The sequence below is a fragment of the Mobula hypostoma genome, chromosome 10 (genome assembly GCF_963921235.1).
Source record: "Mobula hypostoma chromosome 10, sMobHyp1.1, whole genome shotgun sequence".
In the NCBI taxonomy this organism is placed as follows: Eukaryota; Metazoa; Chordata; class Chondrichthyes; order Myliobatiformes; family Myliobatidae; genus Mobula; species Mobula hypostoma.
In genome coordinates, this window is record NC_086106.1 from 9877528 (window position 1) to 9902042 (window position 24515).

The 24515-nt window shown below is 48.8% G+C and overlaps 1 protein-coding gene across 1 annotated transcript in view; it reads left to right on the forward strand.

Moving 5' to 3' along the window:
* Positions 1–6619: 6619 nt before the first annotated feature.
* The window catches only part of LOC134353200 (zinc finger protein 585A-like), a 35129-nt gene continuing 17233 nt past the window's right edge, over positions 6620–24515 (forward strand). Inside the window, exons 1-4 of the mRNA XM_063061218.1 lie at positions 6620–6675; positions 8520–10452; positions 20221–20435; positions 20748–20977. Coding sequence (XP_062917288.1) covers positions 9502–10452; positions 20221–20435; positions 20748–20977 — 1396 coding nt within the window. The 5' untranslated portion in view covers positions 6620–6675; positions 8520–9501. The remainder of the gene's footprint in view (positions 6676–8519; positions 10453–20220; positions 20436–20747; positions 20978–24515) is intronic.

Here is a 24515-nt window from a genome sequence, read left to right on the forward strand (position 1 = left end):
CTGCCTGGCCTGCTGCGTCCACCAGCAACTTTGATGTGTGTTACCTCAGTTTTTTTTATTCATTTACGGGATGAGGGCATTACCAGCTAAGCCAGCATTTATTGCCCATCCCTAGTTGCCCTTGAGAAGGTGGTGACGAGCTGCCTTCTTGACCCACTACAGTCCCTGAGGTGTAGGTACACCCACAGTGCTGTTAGGGAGGGGATTCCATGATTCTGACCCAGCGACAATGAAGGAACAGGGCTGTGTTTCTGAGTCAGGATGCTGAGTGACTTGGAGGGGGGTTTCCGAGTGGTGGTGTTCCCAGGTATGCGCTGTTCTCGTTCTTCTAGTTGGTAGTGGTTGTGGGTCTCAAAGGTGCTGCCTTAGGAACTTTGGTGTGATGTTGCAGTGCATCTTGTAGACAGTTCACACTGCTGCAACTGTTGGTCGATGGTGGAGGGATTGGATGCTTGTGGAAGGGGAACCAATCAAGTGGGATGCCTTGTACTGGGTGGTGTCGAGCTCCTTGAGTGTTGATGGAGCTGCATTCATCCAGGTGAATGGTGAGTATTCCATTATACTCCTGACCTGTGGCTTGTAGATGGTGGGCAGGATTTGGGGAGTCAGGAGGTGAGCTACAAATCACAGGATTCCTGGCCTTTGATCTGCTCTGGTAGCCACAGTGTTTATATGGCTAGACCAGTTCAGTATCCTGTCAATGGTAACCCCCAGAATGTTGATAGGTTGATAGTAAGGATGATACTTTATACTTTATTGTCGCCAAACAATTGATACTAGAATGTACAATCATCAGAGCGATATTTGATTCTGCACTTCCTGCTCCCTGGTATTCAGTTAATAAACCTATTTGAAAAGATAACTTTACTAATTCCAGTTGAACTACCTACAGGAGCAGGGTAGTTAGCATGGATGAGGGCTGTTCTGTCCACTCTCCTCCCCAACCCCCGCGCCACCTCTGGCCGTGCATCCCTTCTGGCCCTGCAGGTTATTCCCTTCCCGGGAATTACTTTCTCCATCCGGCTGGAGCTCCGAGCTCGCTGTGGCCCGAGCGAGACGGGAAGCCAACCCGGATCAGGTGACGGAGGGACAACAAACCCGTCCCAGCCACATGCCCGACTGACGTCACTGGACGGGAGACGGCTGATCAGCCCATCCAACCTGTTCGCGGACGTGGCACAATGATGTCTTTTCTTCCCAGTAAATTATCTTCCCCCTCCACTGCCGTCGGGATTCCCGACTGACGCTGTCTCTGGCCCCATTAAGAAGCTCGGACCCTCACTGCCCCCACGGGGGTGCGGAGATAGCACCCTCCCTCCCCACTGCCTCTTTCGCCCCAACACATGATACAACCCGCTGCTCCCATGGGGAGTTAAAGTGCAGAACTAGAACAGGAGAGGGTTGTAACCAGGGGTGCAGTGCTAGCTGGAGCTCACCGGCGCGTGTCCGGCACCTCTTCCAGAAAAAAGCCGAAATAAACAAGCTAATTGATTAGGTGCCCCCCCAGGGTGATTGGAGTATCTCAGAAACTGCTGATCTCCTGGGATTTTTACGCACAGCAGACTCTGGAGTTTACAAAGAATGGTGCCAAAAACAAAAAAAAGAACATCCAGCGAGTGGCTGTTCTGTGAGTGAAAACATCTCGTTAAATCCACTCGCTGGATGTTTTTTTTTATTCAGTTGGAGCTGGACATTCGGAAGCAAACAATTCAGGAACAGCCTCTTCCCCTCTGCCATCCGATTTCTGAATGGACATTGAACCCGTGAACACCACCTCACGACTTTTCTTTTTGTGCTACTTATTTAATAAGACGTGACAAGACGTGCGCCCCTCTGGCCTTTGTTCCCGCGTCCTACAGCGCGATGCTACTTCAGCATCACTCACAGCTGTGAGCCACTTACGAGCAGAGCCGGGACGTAGCGGCTCTCCCGTCCGGCCTCTCCGAATCAGGTTTAAAATCACCGGCATGCGTTTTGAAATCTGTCGTCTTTCCAGCAGCAGTAATGATAGAAAAAAGAACTGAATTGCAGTATATATTAAACAAGAGGTGCAAAAATAGAAATAAAAAAGTCGTGAGGTAGTGTTCATGGGTTCAATGTCCATTCAGAGATCAGATGGCAGAGGGGAAGAAGCTGTTCCTGCATCACTGACACACAAAATACTCTGCAGATGCTGGGGGCAAAGCAACACTCACAACACGCTGGAGGAACTCAGCAGGTCGGGCAGCATCCGTGGAAAAGATCGGTGGACGTTTCGGGCCGGAACCTTTCGTCAGGACTCACCGGCCTAACAAAGGGTTCCGGCCCGAAACGTCGACCAATCTTTTTCTCTGATGCTGCCCGACCTGCTAAGTTCCTCCAACGTGTTGTGGGTGTTGTCCTGAATCGCTGAGTGTGTGTCTTCAGGCTCCTGTGCCTCCTTCCTGATGGTAGCAATGAGAAGAGGGCATGCCCTGGGTGATGGGGGTCATTAATGATGGATGCCTCCTTTCTGAGGCGTCGCTCCTTGAAGATGTCCTGGATAGTAGGGAGGCTGGTGCCCGTGATGGAGCTGACTGGAGTTTACAACTCTCTGCAGCTCACTTCGATCCTGTGCAGTAGCTGCCCCCCTTCCCCCCATACCAGCCAGCGATGCAGCCGGTCAGAATGCTCCCCACAGCACGTCTGCGGAGATCTGCGAGTGTCTTTGGTGACAGACCAAATCTCCTCAAACTCCGAATGAAATACAGCTGCCGTCTCGCCTGCTTTGTGGCCGCACCGATACGTTGGGTCCAGGATACATCCCCAGAGATGTTTACATCCGAATCTGAAACCCAGGACACACCCTCTTCTCATTGCTACTGTCAAGGTGGAGGTACAGGAGCCAGAAAACACACACTCAACAATTCAGGAACAGCTTCTTCCCCTCTGCCATCTGATTTCTGAATGGACATTGAACCCGTGAACATTTCCTCACGACTTTTCTTTCTGCGCTACTTATATAATGTATTATATATATTTACTGTAATTCACGTTTTTTCTCTATTATTATTAATTTTACTGCTGCTGCTAAGTTGACAAATTTCCACGACAAGTACCGTTGATATTAAATCTAATTCTGAGACGCTTCTGTGGAGAAAGATTTGGTTAAGATCTCACCAATCCTTGTGGTTCACACATAGACGAGCGCACAGAACCATCAACACGCTGGAGACTGCACACCCAGAGGCTGCCTTCATCGTCGCCAGTGAGCGTCGCTGAAGAGAGTCTCTCCGACGTTTTGTCAGCACATCCAGGTGAGCACTCGTGGAGATAACACACTTGACCACTGTTACATTCCCTCCGCAACGCTTACAAAGCTCCCCCTCGATCAGCTTTTGGAAAATCAGATCACTCTCAATCCTGCTTCTGCCAACGTTCAGACAGAATCTGAAACAAGAGACGGCCGTAGTTGAAACCGTCCACTGTTGGTCCGACCAGCCAGCCTCAACGGTGCAGGACTGCTTCGTTGACGTCGACTGGAATGTCTTCCATGATGAGGATGTCTCCGAGTTCACGGGTGGAGTCACGTGCTTTATCCGGAAGCACATCGACAATATTGTCCCCCAGAGGTCGGTCAGGGTCTTCCCGAACCAGAAACCCTGGATCAATATTTCCGTGCCAGCAGCACTTTGTCAGGACGCTGGAGCAGGGATCCAGTCACAGACCCAGCACTGTGCACACAGTGAGGTTAATTAAGTAACAAATCCCAGGGTGCAAACAAAGCCAGCGTCAAAGTTCAGGCAGAGATCAAAACATCCAGAGAAATCCAAAAATCTGAATCAGGAAACAGGCAGAGCTGATATTCAGACAGACAGAGTTCAGATACGAATGCTAGAAAGGCTCCGGAAAATTCACCGACACAATCTGGCAACAAACAGATTGATTTTACTGCTGCTGCTAAGTTAACAAATTTTCACGACAAATACCGTTGATATTAAGCACAGGACGGAAATACACTGAGCAACAAACAGCGAGGCAGATGATAGCTGGAGCACAATGAGACACAGCAGCAATACAGGTAATAATGAGAAACAGGTGAGAGACAGAGTACTCAGTGATGCAGGGGCCGGAGTAGAGCAGGAGTGGGGACAGGAGCACGTGGCAATACAAAACCACGGCTCGGGGGAAACACACAAAAAGACAGAGTTCAACTGGAGGCACACGTGACTTGCGGCGAGGGCTGGATACCATCGCAGACTTCAAAGACAAACGTTGTGGTGCTGCCAACATTGCGGCCTCTCTCCCAGATGAGCTCAATTGCTTTTATACTTGGGTTCGATGTCGCTAACTCTGTGCCTCCGAGGAAAGCCACCGCTGCAACCTGCAACCTGGTCATTTCTGAGGCTGAGGGACGCAGATGTTTCCAACAAGTGGACGGTCGCAAGGCTGCAGGACCGGACGGCATCCCAGGGCAAGTACTCAGGATGTGCACAGCACAACTGGCAGGTGTATTTACAAACATTTTTAATCTCTCCCTCTCCCAGTGTAGAGTGCCCTTCTGCTTCAAATTATCCACCAATGACCCTGTACCAAAAAAGACCAAGGTAACATGCTTGAACGACTGGTGTCCTGTCCAAATCACCTCAAGAAAAAGCAAATGTTTTGAGAGTCTGGTCAAGGATTACATCTGCAGCTTGCTACCACCCAAATTAGAACCCCTACAATTCACCAATCGACAGACGATGCAAAAGCCACAGCTCTACATACTGTCCTTACACATCTGGAGAAGAAGGATGCTTATGTGAGCAGCACACATCAAAGTTGCTGGTAAACGCAGCAGGCCAGGTAGCATCTATTGGAAGAGTTTCAGTCGACGTTTCAGGCCGAGACCCTTCGTCAGGACTAACTGAGACAGTCCTTCCAGGTGAGGCGACACTTCACCTGTGAGTCAACTGGGGTGATATACTGCGTCCGGTGCTCCCGATGTGGCCTTCTATATATCTTGGCGAGACCCGACGCAGACAGGCAGACTGTTTCGCTGAACACCTACGCTCTGTCCGCCAGAGAAAGCAGGATCTCCCAGTGGCCACACATTTTAATTCCACATCCCATTCCCATTCTGACATGTCTATCCACGGCCTCTTCTACTGTAAAGATGAAGCCACACTCAGGTTGGAGGAACAACACCTTATATTCCGTCTGGGTAGCCTCCAACCTGATGGCATGAACATCGACTTCTCTAACTTCCACTAGTGCCCCATCTCCCCCTAGTACCCCATACGTTATTTATTTTTATACACACCTTCTTTCTCTCACTCTCCTTTTTCTCCCTCTGTCCCTCTGACTATACCCCTTGCCCATCCTCTGTTTCCTCCCCCGCCCCTTGTCTTCCTCCCCGGATCTCCTGTCCCATGATCCTCTCATATCCCCTTTGCCGATCACCTGTCCAGCTCTTGGCTCCATCCCTCCCCCTCCTGTCTTCTCCTATCATTTTGGATCTCCCCCTCCCCCTCCAGCTTTCAAATCTCTTACTACTCTTCCTTCAGTTAGTCCTGACGAAGGGTCTCGGCCTGAAACGTCGACTGAAACTCTTCCTACAGATGCTGCCTGGCCTGCTGCGTTTACCAGCAACTTTGATGTGTGTTGTTTGAATTTCCAGCATCTGCAGAATTCCTGTTGCTACTTATGTGAGAATGTTGCTCTTGGACTACAGTTCATCATTCAACACCATAGTTCCATCCAGACTCGACAAGAAACTCAGAGAACTCGGCCTTGACCCTGTCTTGTGCAGCTGGATCCTGGGCTTCCTGTCAGATTGCCAGCAGGTTGTAAGAGTGGGCTCCCTCACCTCCAACTCTCTGACTCTCAATACAGGAGCCCCTCAGGGCTGTGTACTAAGTCCCCTCCTTTACTCCCTGTATACCCATAGCTGTATCGCCACCCACAGCCCATTCTGCCAATTAAATTTGCTGACGACACTACATTGATCGGCCTTATCTCAAACAATAACGAGGTGGCCTACAGGTAAGAAGTCATCTCTCTGACACAGTGGTGTCAAGAGCTCCTTTGTTTTTGCGATATTGAGGGAGAGGTTGTTTTCTTGACACCACTGTGTCAGAGAGATGACTTCTTACCTGTAGACCACCTCGTTGAGAACTTCCCATGATTCAGGACATTTACAAGGACAGGTGTGTAAAAAGGGCCCGTAGGATCACTGGGGACCCGAGCCACCCCAACCACAATCTATTCCAGCTGCTACCATCCGGGAAGCGGTACCGCAGCATAAAATCCAGGACCAACAGACTCCGGGACAGCTTCTTCCACCAGGCCATCAGACTGATGAACTCACGTTGATTTGAGTGTACTCTATATTACATTGACTGTTGTATTTATTATACAGTATAAATTACTACGATTGCACATTCAGATGGAGACGTAACGTAAAGATGTATGAGAAGGATGTAAGAAATAAAGTCAATTCAATTCAAGAGAGCCTTTTTCGTTCCCCACGCGAAATCGGTGACAGACTGTTAGTCTGTTTAATAAAAGAGAGTTTGCGCTGTCAGACTCTCGGAATCGCAGGTTCCTACCCAGAAGTCCTTGCGCGTCGGCGGTGACGGGCCGGTCAAGTACGCATGTGCAGAGAGCCGGAGCCGCTGGCCGAACGGCGCGCATGCGTCCGGCGGATGAGAGGCTGCGGAAGGTCGGCGGCAGGTAGGAGCGGGGCTTTGGGTCGCGGTTTCATCAGCACCGGGCTCGCCTCTCGATCGGGGGAACCATTGCTACGAGCTCCGGCACGTCGTAGCCCAGTCCGCTGGGACGGTGCCCTCCGTCCCCTCTCCGTTGGTCCACGGTACATATCCGGGCCCCGGGAAGTTTTCCGTTGGTGGGCGAAGGCGCTGTCGCTGCCTTTGATAGACAGGTTTCTGAAACCTGTTGCCTTCTGGGTATCGAAGCAACCATGGTTGACCCTCCAGTGCTTTTCCACCCCGTCCGCAGAAAGTGCTCGGAATTGCAGTACGAGGGAATTGGAGCGGCTAGATCAACAGTTTTCCTGGAGACTGGCAAGCTCTAGCAATCACGTTTCTGCTGTGTACATAGATCTATTGATGCTTCTGGACAAATCTTCAGTGATGTTCCTGGAATCATCGGGTGTTTCGGGTCTTTCAACATCATACAACCTCCTCCAGGTGACCCAGCCGGGGCTGATCAGACCCCAGCTTGTGTCCAGATGGCTAGCTCACACCCCGTGCTTTTCCACCCCGACCGCAGAAAGTGCTCGGAATTGCAGTACGAGGGAATTGGAGCGGCTAGATCGCCGGATCTCCTAGAGACTGGCAAGCTCTAGCAATCGCGTTTAAAGGATTTGAAAAATGTAATGTGGATCTCGGATGAAGACATTTGAAGGCAGCTTTCAGGGAAATGAATTATGGATATTGTTCCCAGTTAAAACCCAAGGCCTAAAAGAAGCACCAGGCTCTTTGAACAAAAGGGGATAACTACACTCACTTGTCCATATATTGCGATTTTCCACAACCAATTATCTCACTTTAAGGACTTTTTATCTGTTATCTCAGTGTTGTTGTTATTTGTGGAGCAGTCTCAAATGGCCTGACTCTGCTGGTATATATTATTTATTTATATTTGCATTTGCAGAGTTTGTTGTCTTCTGTGCTCTGGTTGATCTTTCATTGATCCTGTTACAGTTACTATTCTATAGATTTGCTGAGTATGCCCACAGGAAAATGAATTTCAGGGTTGTATATGGTGACATATATGTACTTTGAAAATAAATTCACTTTGAATTTTGGAAAAGAAGGCACTGGGTCTACCTTCCAGTCAATTAAAATGTCAATTAGTGCTACATAGAAAATAAATCCTTGTTTCAGCTTTAGTATTTGTCTAGAAAATCACCTTTAGAACATAGAATAGTACAGCACATTACAGGCCCTTTGGCCCACAATGTCGTGCCGACCCTCAAACCCTGCCTCCCATATAACCCCCTTAAATTCCTCCATATACCTATCTTCAAGGTCTTCTGACATGTGAGAATGTTTTGCCCCATTAATTCCGTGTACAAAATGATATCAAACACATTATCCTGGGTAACAAGTGACCTATAGCTTTCACATCACAGAAGTGCCACAAGTTAACGATCTCCATCGAGAACACCTAATCACTTCTTCTAGGTGCTAACTGGCATCGGGCTCGGTGAGTTCACCCGGTGGTGGAGCGGGGGCGCCAGGGTCAGAGTCAGCCGTAAGTCTCCAGGAGCAGCCATGTAACATTATGTGCTCGTTGTAGCGCTGGGGGACATGTTGCAGGACTTGAAATCATCCTAATGGAGAGAGACAGACTGAGCGAAGTCATAGGTTAGGCCATTTCTGCCCATCATCAGTTTGATACAGACAGAAAGACAGCCAGAGAAGTTGGTGGTCAGTTGAGATGCCTCCACTGTGCCCAGTTAGAAGGTGAGGAGAGTTTCACCAACTAAAATTATCTTATCTAGAAGCCCTGTCGTTCACCCATTGATGTCTTTTATATTTTTTCTTTTACAGATTAGAAACGGCAATGGATTTTTGTGCAGGGATCTTGGACGCAACGGTGCGTCTCCAGAACTTGAATACCACGGACCTTTGAATGTGGAGGAGGAGATGCTTGAGAAGGAAGCATGCCATTCGCAGCATGGAGAGCCCCCAACGTGTACTGAGTGTAGGGGTGAGATTTGCATGAACCGACCTGAAGATTTACTGAAGGAGTGATCAGATATTTCCTATCTCCGTGACGCTTTGGACAGCAAACCTTGCGGTTTCTTTAACATTTTTACGAGGCCAACGCTCATCCCAGTACGGATAGAAAACCAGCAAGGAGCCGGCTGGATTCGAACCCAGGACCGCGTCCCTCGAAGTCCGGTGTGCATGCCTCTACACCACCAGCCAGCCTTTGTAACACCAGTATATCTGTTGTGGGTCATTGGAGATCTCATCCCAACTAACAAAACACCCCGTGTCTGAAATGAAGTGTTCCGTTTTAATTCAGTGAGACCCACTGGAACTGGGGTGCTGAGAACATTTGTCCGCCAGAGGTCGGGTTTTCAACGACACGTTGACTGTTCAAGAGATTCACGACGTCTAACTTCGAATCGTCAGAGAAGGGATAGCTGGGAGAAGTAATTCGCCTCCTCTCAGTGCGGGAGGGGATTCACTCACTCAGCTGACCCACAGATATACCGGTGAGTTCGCACTGCGGAGAGGCCCCTCACCTGCTGTCTGCGTGGGAGGGGGGGGCCCTTGATCGTTCCAGCTACTGACATAGAGGTGAGTTGACGCGGGAGAGAGCCCGGTCGACTGCTCCGTGTGCGGGAAGGGAGTCACTAATTCATCCCACTTGGCGGGACATCAGCGAAGGCTACTCACCTGCTGACACCGTGGGCGGGATTTATTGAATTACCTCACCCGCAGGCACAGCACGGAGGTTGCACAGGAGAGGGACGATTCACCTGTTCCGTGTGCCGGAAGGAATTCACTCTTATCACACGTGATGAGTCACCAGGCAGGTCACACTGTGGAGAGGCTGTTCACCTGCTCAGACTGCGGGAAGGCGTTTACTGATTCGTCCCACCTAAAGACACACCGGCGGCTTCACAGTGGGGAGAGGCCCTTTGTCTGCCCCATCTGCGGCAAGGGATTCGCTCAGTCATCTGGGCTGCTGACCCACGAGCGGATTCACACGGGGGAGAGACCGTTCGCCTGCCCCGTGTGCGGGAAGGGATTCGCTCACTCCTCCAACCTGATGATGCACCAGCGGGTTCACACCGGGGAGCGGCCGTTCACCTGCTCGGACTGCGGGATGGCGTTTGCACAGTCGACCCACCTGCAGAAGCACCAGCGAGTTCACACCGGGGAGAAGCCGTTTTTCTGCCCCGTGTGCGGGAAGAGGTTCACCCTCTCGAGCGGCCTGGTGAAACACCAGCACGTTCACACCGGGGAGAAGCCGTTCACCTGCTCTGAGTGTGGGAAGGGATTCATTGAGCTGTCCAAGCTGATGAGTCACCAGCGAGTTCACACCGGGGAGAGGCCGTTCACCTGCTCGGACTGTGGGAAGAAATTCAGTACCTCATCTACTGTACTGAGGCACCAGCGAGTTCACTCCGGGGAGAGGCCGTTCAACTGCTCTGACTGTGAGAAGCGGTTCACTGTGGCGTCCCACCTGCAGGAACACCAGCGAGTTCACAGTGGGGAGAGGCCGTTTATCTGCCCCGTCTGCGGGAAGGGATTCACCCAGTCGTCTGTTCTGCAGAGGCACCGGCGGGTTCACACCGGGGAGCGGCCGTTCACCTGCTCTGACTGCGGGAAGGGGTTCACCCAGTTATCTCACCTACGGACCCACCTGCGAGTGCACACCGGGGAGAGGCCGTTCACCTGCTCCAAATGCGGGAAGGGATTCACTCAGTCATCCAACCTTGTGAAACACCAGCAGGTTCACACGGGGGAAAAAGTTTAAATAAGCTGCATGCTGGATACTTAACCATCGCAGTTGCTGAATCCAGAGCCAATTTCGAAGTGACTGTTGGCGTCAGACTCTTATTGTCTGGTGTCAGACAATTATTGTTGCTACTCGTCATGCCCTGTTCCCCACCCTGGTCACTGGGCAAGGGGAGAGTTTCATCTACTGATCGTCACCTGTAACGGGACTGGATTTTAATTCTCAGCATCTGTGACCAATAAATAAATTCTATTTTAAACTCGCTCTCAAGTACAGGTGCACATTCCTTTATACGAAATTCTGAAATCCAAAACGCTCCGAAAACCAAAGATTTTTTTCCGCCGACAGCTGACATCACTCAGGTGTGACGTGGCAGTGCTAGCAGAGGCCGCCAGACGTCAGTTGTGGCTCAGCGCTCGTACTGGTTACACGTGCATTTGCTGTCTGCTGGTATTTTGTGTTCACTGTTGACTTTGTGTTTAATTTCGCTGTGCAAATGTCAAAAAGAGCTGCAGATACCCCTATGGGTAACAATGAGAAAAAGAGAAGGAAGCAGCTATCATTATCAATAACACAGAAAGTGGAGTTACTGCAGAAACTTGATCGTGGTGTGTCTGTGTGGCGTCTTACTGAAGAAAATAGTGTCGGAACGACCACTGTATATGATTTAAATAAACAGAAGGACAAGTTACTGAAGTTTTATAGTGACAGTGACGGTGACGTTCTACATTTATTCCAATAAGTCATTTACCATGTGTTTGATTTGGTTCGTTTGAAGCTGTAAATTATTCCCTAAACAATACAGTATAACAACTATTTACATAGCAGTTACATTGTATTAGGTATTATAAGTAATCTAGAGATGATTTAAAGTATACAGGAGGATGAGCGTAGGTTTGGTGCGCCGCCCGGTCCTAAAGTCCACCGCACTAAGACAGGTTAAATAAGGGACTGGAGCATATGTGTTTTTTGTATTGGCGGGGGGGGGGGGGAGGTGGTCTGAAATCCGAAAAATTCTGAATTCCGAAATGCAACTGTCCCCAAGGATTTCGGGTAAGGGATTGTGGACCTGTACTCAGTGAATCTACAAAGCACCCAGTGTACAGCAGGGAGTTGACCCAGCCCAGCTGGTTTCTGTGTCACGATAGCCCTTTTAAATCCATCCTCACTGTCCGCCTCTCACTCTCCCTGTGGCGATGGGTTCCAAATGGTCACCACTCTGCGGGTGAAGAGGTTTCCCTTGAATTTCCTGCAGACTGAGGAAGGTGAGTTCACTGCAGTTACAAACACAGCAACACGCAAAATGCTGGAGGAACTCAGCAGGTCAGGCAGCATCTATGGGGATGAATAAGCAGTCGACGTTTTGGGCTGAGACCCTTTATCAGGACATGTCTGACGAGTTCTTCGTCCCTCAGATCTCGAGCTGAGGAAGAATGACGTTGGTTACAACCCCCTTATTCCCTGCTCTTTTAAACATGTATAGTTAACTGTCACTGCTTTTAAAGGGCTGTGCTTCACACCGCGGAGTTGTTACAATACAACTCTAAAGTCTAAAAGGAAAGTTGGGGATGTTTAGTGGAACAAGGTCAGAAATTGGAGACGGGGCAGTACAGGATGGGATTTGCGGCTCTGGACAGTAATACAGCTAAAAGTGTATGATGCAGAGCAGGGGAGTGTGGGAATGAATTAAACAAAAGCAGCATTTAGAGATGATTGACAGAGAAAAAAACAACTTTTATTTTTGCAACTGCAAGTATGTTGACTTTGACTTTTTAACACCTGCAATGTCTGTTTATATTGAGTACATTGCTTGTGGAGCTCAAAGTAAATTTTATTCTCAAAGTACGTATATGTTACTACATACAGCCCTGAGGTTCATTTTCTTGCGAGCATAGCTGGCAAATCTGAAGAATAGTAAGTATGACAGGATTAATGAAAGATCAACCAGAGTGCAGAAGACAACAAATTGTGCAATTGTAGGTAAGTAGCAGTAAATAATGAGGAAATGAGATAAAGAGTCCTTAACATTAGTTGTGGGAACATTTCGATGGTGGGGGCAAGTGTCCCCTTTTGTTCAAGAGCCTGATGGTTGAGGGGTAGTAACTGCTCCTGAATCTGAGGTTCCTGCACCATCTACCTGAAGGCAGCAGCAAGGAAAGAGCACTGCCTGGGTGGCGGGGATTTCAGATGGCGGACGCTGCTTTCCTACGACAGCGTTTCATGTAGATGTGCTGAATGGTTGGGAGGGCTTTACCCGTGACGGACTGGGCCGAGTCCATTTTTCATGGGTGTTTCCAGACCAGGCCGTGATGCAGCCAGTCTATACACTCTCCACTACACATCGATAGAAGTTTGTCAGTGTCTTTGATGACATGCCGAATCTATGCAGACCCCTAAGGAAGCAGAGGCGCTGCTGTGCCTTCTTCACAGTTGCGTTTATGGGATGGGTCCAGGACAGGCCCTCTGAGATAATAACACCCGGGAATTTAAAGTTGCTGACCCTATCTACCTCTGATCCTCCCATGAGTACTGGCTCGTGGACCTCTGGTTTCCCTCTCCTGAAGTCAACAATCAGTTCCTTGGTCTTGCTGATACTGAGTGAGAGCTGGTTGTTATGACACCACTCAGCCAAGTTTTCAATCTCCCTCCTGTTACATAACAGGCCCCCACAGGTTTCTCCGTGAACAGGATCAGTTTCCTTTGGAGGAGGGAATGAGCACCTTCAGGTGTCTGCCCGAAATGTCGACCGTTTACTCCCATTCATGAATGCTGCCTGACCTGCTGAGCTCCTCCAGCACATTGTGTGGATTACTCTGGGTTTCCAGCATCTGCAATACCTCTTGTGTCCCCAGTAATAAACTTGCCAACCACTGAATTCGGGCTGACTGGCATATAAATTCCTGCCATTTGCCTTTCTCTCTTAAAGAATGCAGTGTCAAATGCAACTTCCCAGATCTCTGGAGCCATTTCAAAATCTCATGATTCATGAAAGATCACTTCATTTTTTAAAAATTTATTTTTTTTAAAATTGAATTTCATCATTAAACAAACATTCTTTGGAGCATAGAAGGTTGAGGGGAGACTTGATAGAGGTGTTTAAAATTATGAGGGGGATTGATAGAGTTGACGTGGTTAGACTTTTTTCCATTGAGAGTGGGGACGATTCAAACAAGAGGACATGAGTTGAGAGTTAAAGGGAAAAAGTTTAGGGGTAACATGAGGGGGAACTTCTTTACTCAGAGAGTGGTAGCTGTGTGGAGCGAGCTTCCAGCAGAAGTGGTTGAGGCAGGTTCGATGTTGTCGTTTAAAGTTAAATTGGATAGATATATGGACAGGAAAGGAATGGAGGGTTATGGGCTGAGTGCAGGTTGGTGGGAATACGATAGGGTAAGAGTTCGGCACGGACTAGAAGGGACGAGATGGCCTGTTTCCGTGCTGTAATTGTTATATGGTTATATCCATAAGATGTATCTGATCATATTTGTCGCAAATCTCCACATAATATTTATCTGAGGTATACACTTATAGAAAGGAGAGGAAAGAAAGAACGATCGAAAGAAGAAAAATATGTACAGAGTAGGGAGTGTTTTTTTTACAACATATTGAAAGATCACTTCTAATGTCTCCACAATGTAGGCAGCTACCGGTTTCTGAATGCAGGGGTGTAACCCATGTTGTCGAGGAGACTTCTGTGCCTTCAACCCTTTCAGCTTTCCAAGCACCTTCTCCTTAGTAATAGTGACTACTGTACACTCACTTCTGCCCCAACACTCTTGAATTTCTGATATGCTGCTGATGTCTTCCAGATGATGGCTGATGTAAATTGGTTCCTTCTGTTCATCTACCATTGCTGCTTTTCCAGGGTCGTTTTCCTGCATACCAATGTTCATTCTTGCCTATCTTTTACTCTTTACACCAGAAAAAACTTTGGATGCCCTCCTTTATATTATTGGTTAGCTTACCTTCAAATGTCACCTTATTTCTCCTTATTCCCTTCTTAGTTGTAATCTGTTGGTTTTGAAACGGTTCCCAAACCTCTTGGTTCCCACTGTTTCTGCTCTATTCTGCCTGCCCTCTTCTTTTACGCTGTCTAACTTCAATCGTCATCAATGGTTGTCTCAACTTCCCTTTAGAGTGCTTCATTGTCTTCGGGATGAACCGATCCCGGGTCTTCTCAATGATGCCCAGACACCCCACCCATTGCTGCTGTACCATCATCCCTGCTAGTGTCCCCTTCCAATCAATTTTGGTCAGCTTCTCTCTCATGCCCCCGTGGGCACCTTCACTCCACTGTAATATTAACGCATCTGATTTTGGCTTCTCACTTTCAAGCTGAAGGGTGAATAAGATCCTCACCATCAATCTCCAAGAACTTCTCAACACGCCTCCCCCATCATCCTATCCTTCACTTAACAGGGAGGTGTAGAAGGGAGCCTGACCCTGTCCCGGGGGGTTGGGGGGGGGGAGATTAAATATTTTCCATCTGGTTACAGGCAATGCCACTCCTGAAGCCTCCACCTCTGGATAGTCCACTGGAGGTCTCTCCCAGCTTAGAAAGGGTATGGGAGTGTGAGGTTTCTCCCAGCGTACAAGAGGTGTGGGACTGTGAGGTTCCTCCCAGCTTAGAAAGGGTGTGGGACTGTGAGGTTTCTCTCAGGGAGAAGGGGTGTGGGACTGTGAGGTTCCTCCCAGCTTAGAAAGGGTGTGGGACTGTGAGGTTTCTCTCAGGGAGAAGGGGTGTGGGACTGTGAGGTTCCTGCCAGGGAGAAGGGGTGTGGGACTGTGAGGTTTCTCTCAGGGAGAAGGGGTGTGGGACTGTGAGGTTCCTGCCAGGGAGAAGGGGTGTGGGACTGTGAGGTTCCTGCCAGGGAGAAGGGGTGTGGGACTGTGAAGTTTCTCTCAGGGAGAAGGGGTGTGGGACTGTGAAGTTTCTCTCAGGGAGAAGGGGTGTGGGACTGTGAAGTTTCTCTCAGGGAGAAGGGGTGTGGGACTGTGAGGTTCCTGCCAGGGAGAAGGGGTGTGGGACTGTGAGGTTTCTCTCAGGGAGAAGGGGTGTGGGACTGTGAGGTTTCTCTCAGGGAGAAGGGGTGTGGGACTGTGAGGTTTCTCCCAGGGAGAAGGGGTGTGGGACTGTGAGGTTCCTGCCAGGGAGAAGGGGTGTGGGACTGTGAGGTTTCTCTCAGGGAGAAGGGGTGTGGGACTGTGAGGTTTCTCTCAGGGAGAAGGGATGTGGGAGTGTGAGGTTTCTCCTAGAGTACAAGGGGTGTGGGACTGTGAGGTTTCTCCCAGGGAGAAGGGGTGTGGGAGTGTGAGGTTTCTCCTAGAGTACAAGGGGTGTGGGAGTGTGAGGTCTCTCCCAGCGTAGAAGGGGTGTGGGAGTGTGAGGTTTCTCCTAGAGTACAAGGGGTGTGGGAGTGTGAGGTTTCTCCTAGAGTACAAGGGGTGTGGGACTGTGAAGTTTCTCTCAGGGAGAAGGGGTGTGGGACTGTGAGGTTCCTGCCAGGGAGAAGGGGTGTGGGACTGTGAAGTTTCTCTCAGGGAGAAGGGGTGTGGGACTGTGAGGTTCCTGCCAGGGAGAAGGGGTGTGGGACTGTGAAGTTTCTCTCAGGGAGAAGGGGTGTGGGACTGTGAGGTTCCTGCCAGGGAGAAGGGGTGTGGGACTGTGAGGTTTCTCTCAGGGAGAAGGGGTGTGGGACTGTGAGGTTCCTGCCAGGGAGAAGGGGTGTGGGACTGTGAGGTTTCTCTCAGGGAGAAGGGGTGTGGGACTGTGAGGTTTCTCTCAGGAAGAAGGGATGTGGGAGTGTGAGGTTTCTCCTAGAGTACAAGGGGTGTGGGAGTGTGAGGTTTCTCCCAGAGTACAAGGGGTGTGGGAGTGTGAGGTCTCTCCCAGCGTAGAAGGGGTGTGGGAGTGTGAGGTTTCTCCTAGAGTACAAGGGGTGTGGGACTGAGGTTTCTCCCAGGGAGAAGGGGTGTGGGAGTGTGAGGTTTCTCCTAGAGTACAAGGGGTGTGGGAGTGTGAGGTTTCTGCTGCTTTTTCCACAAAGACATCCGGTGGTGGGGAGCATCATCCCTTCCCCTCCTCTCCTTCTGGGACTGGCTGATGGAGTCATTGTTTATGTAACTGTGCCATCTGCATTCTTCACCTCCTGTCCGACCTGCCTGCTAACTTTTCTGTTTCTGATTCTGACACTGGAACAACCAATCCATCCAAACCTCTGCTTTGCAGTTTGCCTCCAGTTAGATAGTCATCTGCTTTTTCTGTTTCAATATTTTTATTAGTTTCCACATAGAAGAATACAGAGTACATGAAGATATACACTATGAATCAAAAAAAATAGAATAGTACTGAATACATTATATTTAAGTCACACTGACAATTGCAGTACCCCATATTCATAATCAAACACGTAAATTGTAATATTGAAATGTGATTTTTTTATTATAGAGAAAATCTAAACCCCCTACCAAGATCGAAGCTGTTTGGTGAAGAAAGAAAGACGGAAAAAATCCTTTTCATATAGTGATTTATATTATTAGCCATCATCTGTACTTTAACACCAATCAAAGATTTTGAAAATAGTTCAGAAATGGTCCCCACAATATTTGAAAGTCTTGGTTAGAATCAGAAATTGAACAACGGATCTTCTCTAAATTTAAGCATGACATAACGTCGTGTAACCATTGAGCGCGAGTAGGCAGAGCAACATCCTTCCATTTAAGCAACACCGCCCTCCGAGCTATAAGAGAAATAAAAGCCAATATATGCAAATCACATGTCTCCAAAGTTATGCCTTTTTCTCCAACAATACCAAATAAGGCAGTCAAAGGGTTAGGCTTAAAATTTACTTTAAAAAGTACAGAAAAAGTTTGGAATACTTCCTTCCAGTATTTTTCAAGACTCGGACATGCCCAAAACATATGAATTAGTGAAGCCTCTCCATTGTTACATCTATCACAATAGGGAGATATGTCTGGATAAAAATGAGATAGCTTATCTTTGGACATGTGGGCCTTATGGACCACACTAAATTGTAGGAGGGAGTGGCGAGCACATAATGATGAAGTGTTAACCAAGTTAAAAATTTCATTCCAAGTCTCCTCAGAAATTGAAGTCTGTAAATCTTGTTCCCAGGCATTTTTAATTTTGTCTAAAGGAGCCTCTCTCATTCCCAACAACATGCCATAAATATTGGATATTGAACCATCATGAAAAGGTTTCAAATTAGAAATTACATCTATTAAGTTCTTATCAGGACTCATAGGAAGTGCATGTTATTGAGATCGCAGAAAATCTCTGATCTGTAGATATCGAAAAAAGTGGGTTTTTGGTAAGCTATATTTAGCTGATAATTGCTCAAATGAAGAGACTTCCTCCAACAAACAGATCCTGGAAGCATTTAATACCTAATCTATCCCATTCTCAAATCCGCTTTTTAAACTTCTCGCTGAATTGCTTGACACCACGTGTGTCCCAGGCTGCACTCCATTTGACAGCCTTTTGCCCAGTCACGCAACCGACCTGCATCTTGTGGAAGCACAAAGCCATCGTCAAATTCCTTTCCACTGTCATTAGCATACTTGGACATCTCACATCTCGATCCCTCCTCCGGGTCATTAAACATGAACAAGTCTGGCTGAGAACCAGTCCCTAGGCTACTCCAAAAGTTTATTTATTTAATAAGATACAGTGCAGAATAGGCCCTTCGAGCTGTGTCGCCCAGCAATCCCCAGATTTATTCCTAGCCTATTCACGGGACAACTTACAGTGACAAATTAACCTACCGACCGGTACGCCTGTGGAATGTGGGAGGAAACCAGAGGAAACCCACATGGTCATGGGGAGAACGTACAAACTCCTTACGGGTAGGGGCAGGAATTGAACCCAGGTCAACGGTACTCTAAAGCTTTGCGCTAACCACTACCCTACCGTTACCTCCTTCCGGCCACACGCTGAACCCTAGAGGAACTCAGCGCAGGTCAGGCAGCGCCTACGGAGAGAACTAGACAACTGAGGTTTCAGGTTGAAACCCCCCCCCCCATCTGAAGTGTCGGCCGTCCATTTCCCTCCATGGAGGCTGCCTGCCCTGCCGAGTTCCTCCAATATTTTGCACGTTGCTTCAGATTCCAGAACCTGTGCACTCCATGAATTCCCTCTGTTTTCGTGAAGCACCTGCTATTCAGACAATTCTGACAGACCCTCGCCAACATTGCGGGCTCCAGTTTCGAACCCTGTCAAAAGCCCTTTGAAAATCTAAGTAGCCATCGGCACAGTTTCACCTCGATCAGCCTTTCCTGTCGCATCGTCTTCATTCAGTTCCTTTAATATACAAAACCCAGTGGCCGAGCAACCTTCTCCCCCTCCTAAACTGAGATGAGGCACTAGATATTCACCTCCCTCTAGTGGGGAAAGAATTTCTTACCAGCTCCGCCCTGGCCGACCGACCTCTTACATTGAACAAAGCCGTCCCCTCATCAAAGGGAGCCATTTCACTCACTGAACACACGTCCCCCGTTTTCCGTCTAGCCTGTCGAACCCTGGGAAGTTTCTTGATAAAATCCATCTCTCCTAAACGCCAGAGAACTACAGACCAATCTGCTTAATTGCTGCTCACGGGGCAACTCAACCACCCTCCCAAGTTCCAGGAGCCAACCCGGTGAACATTCGCTGCGCTCCCGCTGTCACGTGTCTCCCAGTCCTTAGGACGGTCTGAACGGGACCTTGTGCAGTTGGAGCGAGGCGTCTTTTACAACCCCTTTCCTGTTCTAGTTTTCCACTTTAACTCCCTGCACATGGCTGTACAAAGTGTTGGGGCAAAAAGACACTGTGGGCAGGAAGAGTGCCCCTCCCCTCCCTCACTGAGAGTCTGGGCAGAGACCGACTCAGTCGGGAATACAGAAGAGTGCAGCCCAGAAATAGGCCGTTCGGCCCACCAAGCTGTGCCTAAACAGTAAATCAGAAACACCCAAACACTAAACCCTCCTACCCACACCGTGTCCATATCCCTGCATCTTCCTTACATCCGTGTGCCCATCCAAACGCCTCTCAAAGCCTCTCACACAAAATGCTGGTGGAACGCAGCAGACCAGGCAGCATCAATAGGAAGATGTACAGTCGACGCCTCGGGTCGAGACCCTTCGTCAGGACTTAAAGCCTCTAATATGTTTGCCCCTACCACCATTAAAAAAAACACATTCCAGGTATCCACGACTCTGAGTAAAAAATAACTTACCCGTCACATCCCCTTTGAACCTACCCCCTCTCACCTTCAATGCATGACCCCTGGTATTAGACACGTCAACCCTGGCAAACAGATACCACCCCCCCCCCCCCGCCGTCCACTCTATCTGTGCCTCTCATAATCTTGTAAACCTCTATCGGGTCTCCCCCCAGCTCCAGAGAAAACAACCCAAGTTTATCCAGCCTCTCGTTATAGCACATATAACCGTATAACAATTACAGCACGGAAACAGGCCATCTCGGCCCTTCTACTCCGCATCCTTTCCAAAGCCTCGACGTCCTCCGGTTAGTGGCACGACCGGAATTGTACACGGTAGACGGTGGGTTGTATCGGTCCGCTCCCCTCCTGTAAAGTCTCTCTGGCTGGAACCTCTCCTTCACCTGATCCAACCACGCGGTGGAGGGCGAGAGGTGCGGCGGGAGTAGACTGGACAGAACCAACTTACTCCATACTGATTCTCCCGCTCCCGTAAACTTTCCATCTGTAGTTAGTGAAGTTGTCTCTCTAACCTTATTATTTGACGCGTTGGTAGTAGACGCCATTGCCGGGCGAGTCCCGAGTGAAAGACGGTGCACCGGTTGCTGTGTACGGAGGCTATGCCTCTGCCTGCCGGCGGCATCCCAGCGCTCGCTTCCAGGGGCAAGTGTGCAGCCCATCGTGCGAGGGGGTATTACTCCTGAGCGAGTTTACTGCGTCCGTTGCGCCAGGTACCCGAAAACACTCCGCTGGGCGTTTGGATACGTTCCTGCGGTCAGCACAACGCTGTAAACACGGGTTCATTTCCTGCCGCTGCCTCTGTTCGTTTCCCTCCGACAGTCCAAAGACGAACTGCTTGGAAGGTTAATAAGTCGTTGTAAATTGTCCTGCGATTAGGCTAGGATTTAATCGGGATGGATGCGCGGCGTGAAGGTCGAGAACGGGCCTGTTCCGTGCTGTATCTCAATCAATAACCACCCCTGTTTGCACCCCGTTCCGTGTAAAAGTCGGGTATCCGCCCGGTGCTCTCTCCCTGGCTGTATTTTCCGTCTCCCGTTTTTCACGGAGGGCGATTCACCCGCGCAGGTCTTTGGGCGGCGGGAGGAAAGAGGAGCACCCGAGGGATCACAGGGAGAACGTGCAAACGCCACACACGCACACACAGAGCAGTGGAGGTCGGGATCGAACCCCGGTCGCTGGGGGCCGTGAGGCGGAGGCTCCGACCGCTGATTCACGGCGTCGCCGGTCAGACTCGGCGGACACCAGGGAGTCACGTGACCGCCGCTCGCCTTACCGGCTGGGGTTGCAATCGACCCGTAACGGAACGTTAAACATTTTGAACGGATGTTACTAAAGGTGTGGCAATGCTCCATCTGGCCTCCGGAGACCGAAAGAAACACAGATGGGCAGGGAGAGACAGACACACACACATTCACAAACACACGTCGAAATGGAGAGAAAGACAGACAAAGAGGGACACACACACACAGAAACAAACACAAGCAGGTACGGTGATTTAGACTGGAAAAACAGAAAGATGATAATCTACACCCTAGGAAGATGCTGGAAATCGGAGCAACACACACATAATGCAGGAGGGACTCAGCAGGTCAGGCAGCATCTATGGAAATGCCGGACGATGCTGAGGATGTTCTATGAGTCTGTGGTGGCCAGTGCGATCATGTTTGCTGTTGTGTGCTGGGGCAGCAGGCTGAGGGTAGCAGACACCAACAGAATCAACAAACTCATTCGTAAGGCCAGTGATGTTGTGGGGATGGAACTGGACTCTCTGACGGTGGTGTCTGAAAAGAGGATGCTGTCCAAGTTGCGTGCCATCTTGGACAATGTCTCCCATCCACTACATAATGTACTGGGTGGGCACAGGAGTACATTCAGCCAGAGACTCATTCCACCGAGATGCAGCACAGAGCGTCATAGGAAGTCATTCCTGCCTGTGGCCATCAAACTTTACAACTCCTCCCTTGGAGGGTCAGACACCCTGAGCCAACAGGCTGGTCATTTCCTGACATAATTTACAGATTACTATTTAATTATTTATGGTTTTATTACTATTTAATTATTTATGGTGCAACTGTAATGAAAACCAATTTCCCCCAGGATCAATAAAGTATGACTATGACTATGACTGGAAGAGTAAACAGGTTTAATCATCACCTGGCCTGCTGAGTTCCTCCAGCATTTTGTGTGTGTTACACACACACACACACACACACACACACACACACCAGAAAGGAGAGTCCTTGACTGATTTACAGACGTGCAAGTGTGTTTACTAGGAGAGAAACATTCACTAAGAGGCAAAGGAAAAGAGAGTAACACACACAAAGTGCTGGAGGAACTCAGCAGACTGGGCACCATCTATGGAAAACGAGCAAACAGTCGATGTTTCGGGGCGAGACCTGATGAAGGGTTTTGCATTTTGAGTGCATTGCTTTGATTTCCAGCATCTGCAGATTTCCTCTTGCTTGGGACAGGAACAGGGAGGTTCTGTTCAAGATCACAGACGTGCGCGTAGACATATTGACATTGTGAGAGAGTCACACATACAGGACGTCCCCAGGCACCCAACTTACCAAAGAGTTCCCATTAAATTCAAAAGTCTGACATGCATACATAGTCATAGTCATACTTTATTGATCCCGGGGGAAATTGGTTTTCATTACAGTTGCACCATACAGTAATGAAAAGCAATTTCCCCCGGATCAGTAAAGTACGACTATGACTATGTATGCATGTCAGACATACATAGGTAATTCCTGAATATGACAAATATTTTTGCCCCTCACTCTCACCACTTTTAGTAACTGTTCTTTCTTCTCGGTCTCCTGTGCTTTTCATGTCAGCCCTTCTAACACTGTGGCGGGAAAGCCACTGGATATATTGAAAATGGAGTTTGATTGGTCCTTGATTAGTCAGGTGTCAAAGGTTACAGAAAGAAGATAGTAGAATGGGGTTGAGAGGGAAAATACAGCAGCCGTGATTGATTGGTGGAGCAGACTTGATGGGCTGAATGGCCTAAAATATGCAAAAGGATATTTTATACTTTATTGTCACCAAACAATTGATACTAGAACGTACAATCATCACAGCGATATTTGATTCTGTGTTTCCTGCTCCCTGGATTACAAATCGATAGTAAATATTAAAAATTTAAATTATAAATCATAAATAGAAAATAGAAAAATGGGAAGTAAGGTAGTGCAAAAAAAAAACCGAGAGGCAGGTCCAGGTATTTGGAGGGTACGGCCCAGATCCGGGTCAGGATCCGTTCAGCAGTCTTATCACAGTTGGAAAGAAGCTGTTCCCAAATCTGGCCGTACAAGTCTTCAAGTTCCTGAGCCTTCTCCCGGAGGGAAGAGGGACGAAATTTGTGTTGGCTGGGTGGGTTGTGTCCTTGATTATCCTGGCAGCACTGCTCCGACAGCGTGCGGTGTAAAGTGAGTCCAAGGACGGAAGATTGGTTTGTGTGATGTGCTGCGCCGTGTTCACGATCTTCTGCAGCTTCTTCCGGTCTTGGACAGGACAACTTCCATACCAGGTTGTGATGCACCCTGGAAGAATGCTTTCTACGGTGCATCTATAAAAATTAGTGAGAGTTTTAGGGGACAGGCCAAATTTCTTTAGTTTTCTCAGGAAGTAAAGGCGCTGGTGGGCCTTCTTGGCAGTGAACTCTGCTTGGTTGGTCCAAGTCAGGTCATTTGTGATATTGACCCCGAGGAACTTAAAGCTTTTGACCTGTTCCACTTGCTCACCACCGATGTAAATGGGGTTGTGCGGTCCGCTACTCCTTCTGAAGTCAACAACCAATTCCTTCATCTTGCTGACGTTGAGGGATAGGTTATTGTCTTCGCACCATGCCACCAGGTTCTTAATTTCCTCTCTGTACTCAAACACATGATTACCCGAGATACGGCCTACAATTGTGTCATCGGCAAACTTATATATTGAGTTTGATGGAAACTTGGCTACACAATCATGGGTGTACAGTGAGTACAGCAGGGGGCTGAGTACACAGCCTTGTGGGGCACCGGTGCTCAGAGTGATTGTAGAGGAGAGCTTGTCCCCTATTTTTACAGCCTGGGTCCTGTCTGTGAGGAAGTTGAAGATCCAGTTGCAGATCTGAATGCTAAGGCCCAGGTTCCGGAGCTTAGAAATCAGTTTATCTGGCATAATGATGTTAAAGGCAGAGCTGTAGTCAATGAAAAGGAGCCTTATGTATGTGTCTTTATTCTCCAGGTGTTCTAAGGAGGAATGTAGGGCCAGAGAGATGGCATCTGCCGTTGACCTGTTGCTCCGGTAGGCAAACTGCAAAGCATCGAGGTTGACCGGTAGGCTGTGGTTGATGTGTGCCATAACTGATCGCTCGAAGCACCGATGATCTGGAGGATGCAAAACAGAGGAAGAGACATGCTGCATATTCACCGTCGGAGAATCACACGCGTTCACACGGACACACAACAGACAGCACACACACACACACACACACACACACACACACACACACGTGTACACTGTGCAAATAAAATGTGACACAGTGGTGAGAACTCCTGCCTCAGTGCTCCGGGGTGCGGTGAAATTCCCCGAAATGACCCTGTGATCTCGGTCTCGGAGGCTCGTGACGGAACATCTCTCAGGCAGGTGAGCCCTCGCAAGGCGGCAATGACAAACCTGATTCCGATTTTCATGCTGTTTATACCCCGGGTGCATTTGTTCTTTTGCGCGTGGCAGAAAACTCGAACTTTTAGAATTTCTTTAGCCAGAGGGTGATGTATCAACAAAATTCTTTGCCACAGGGAGCTGTGGCAGCCAAGTCGTTGGGTATATTTAAGGCAG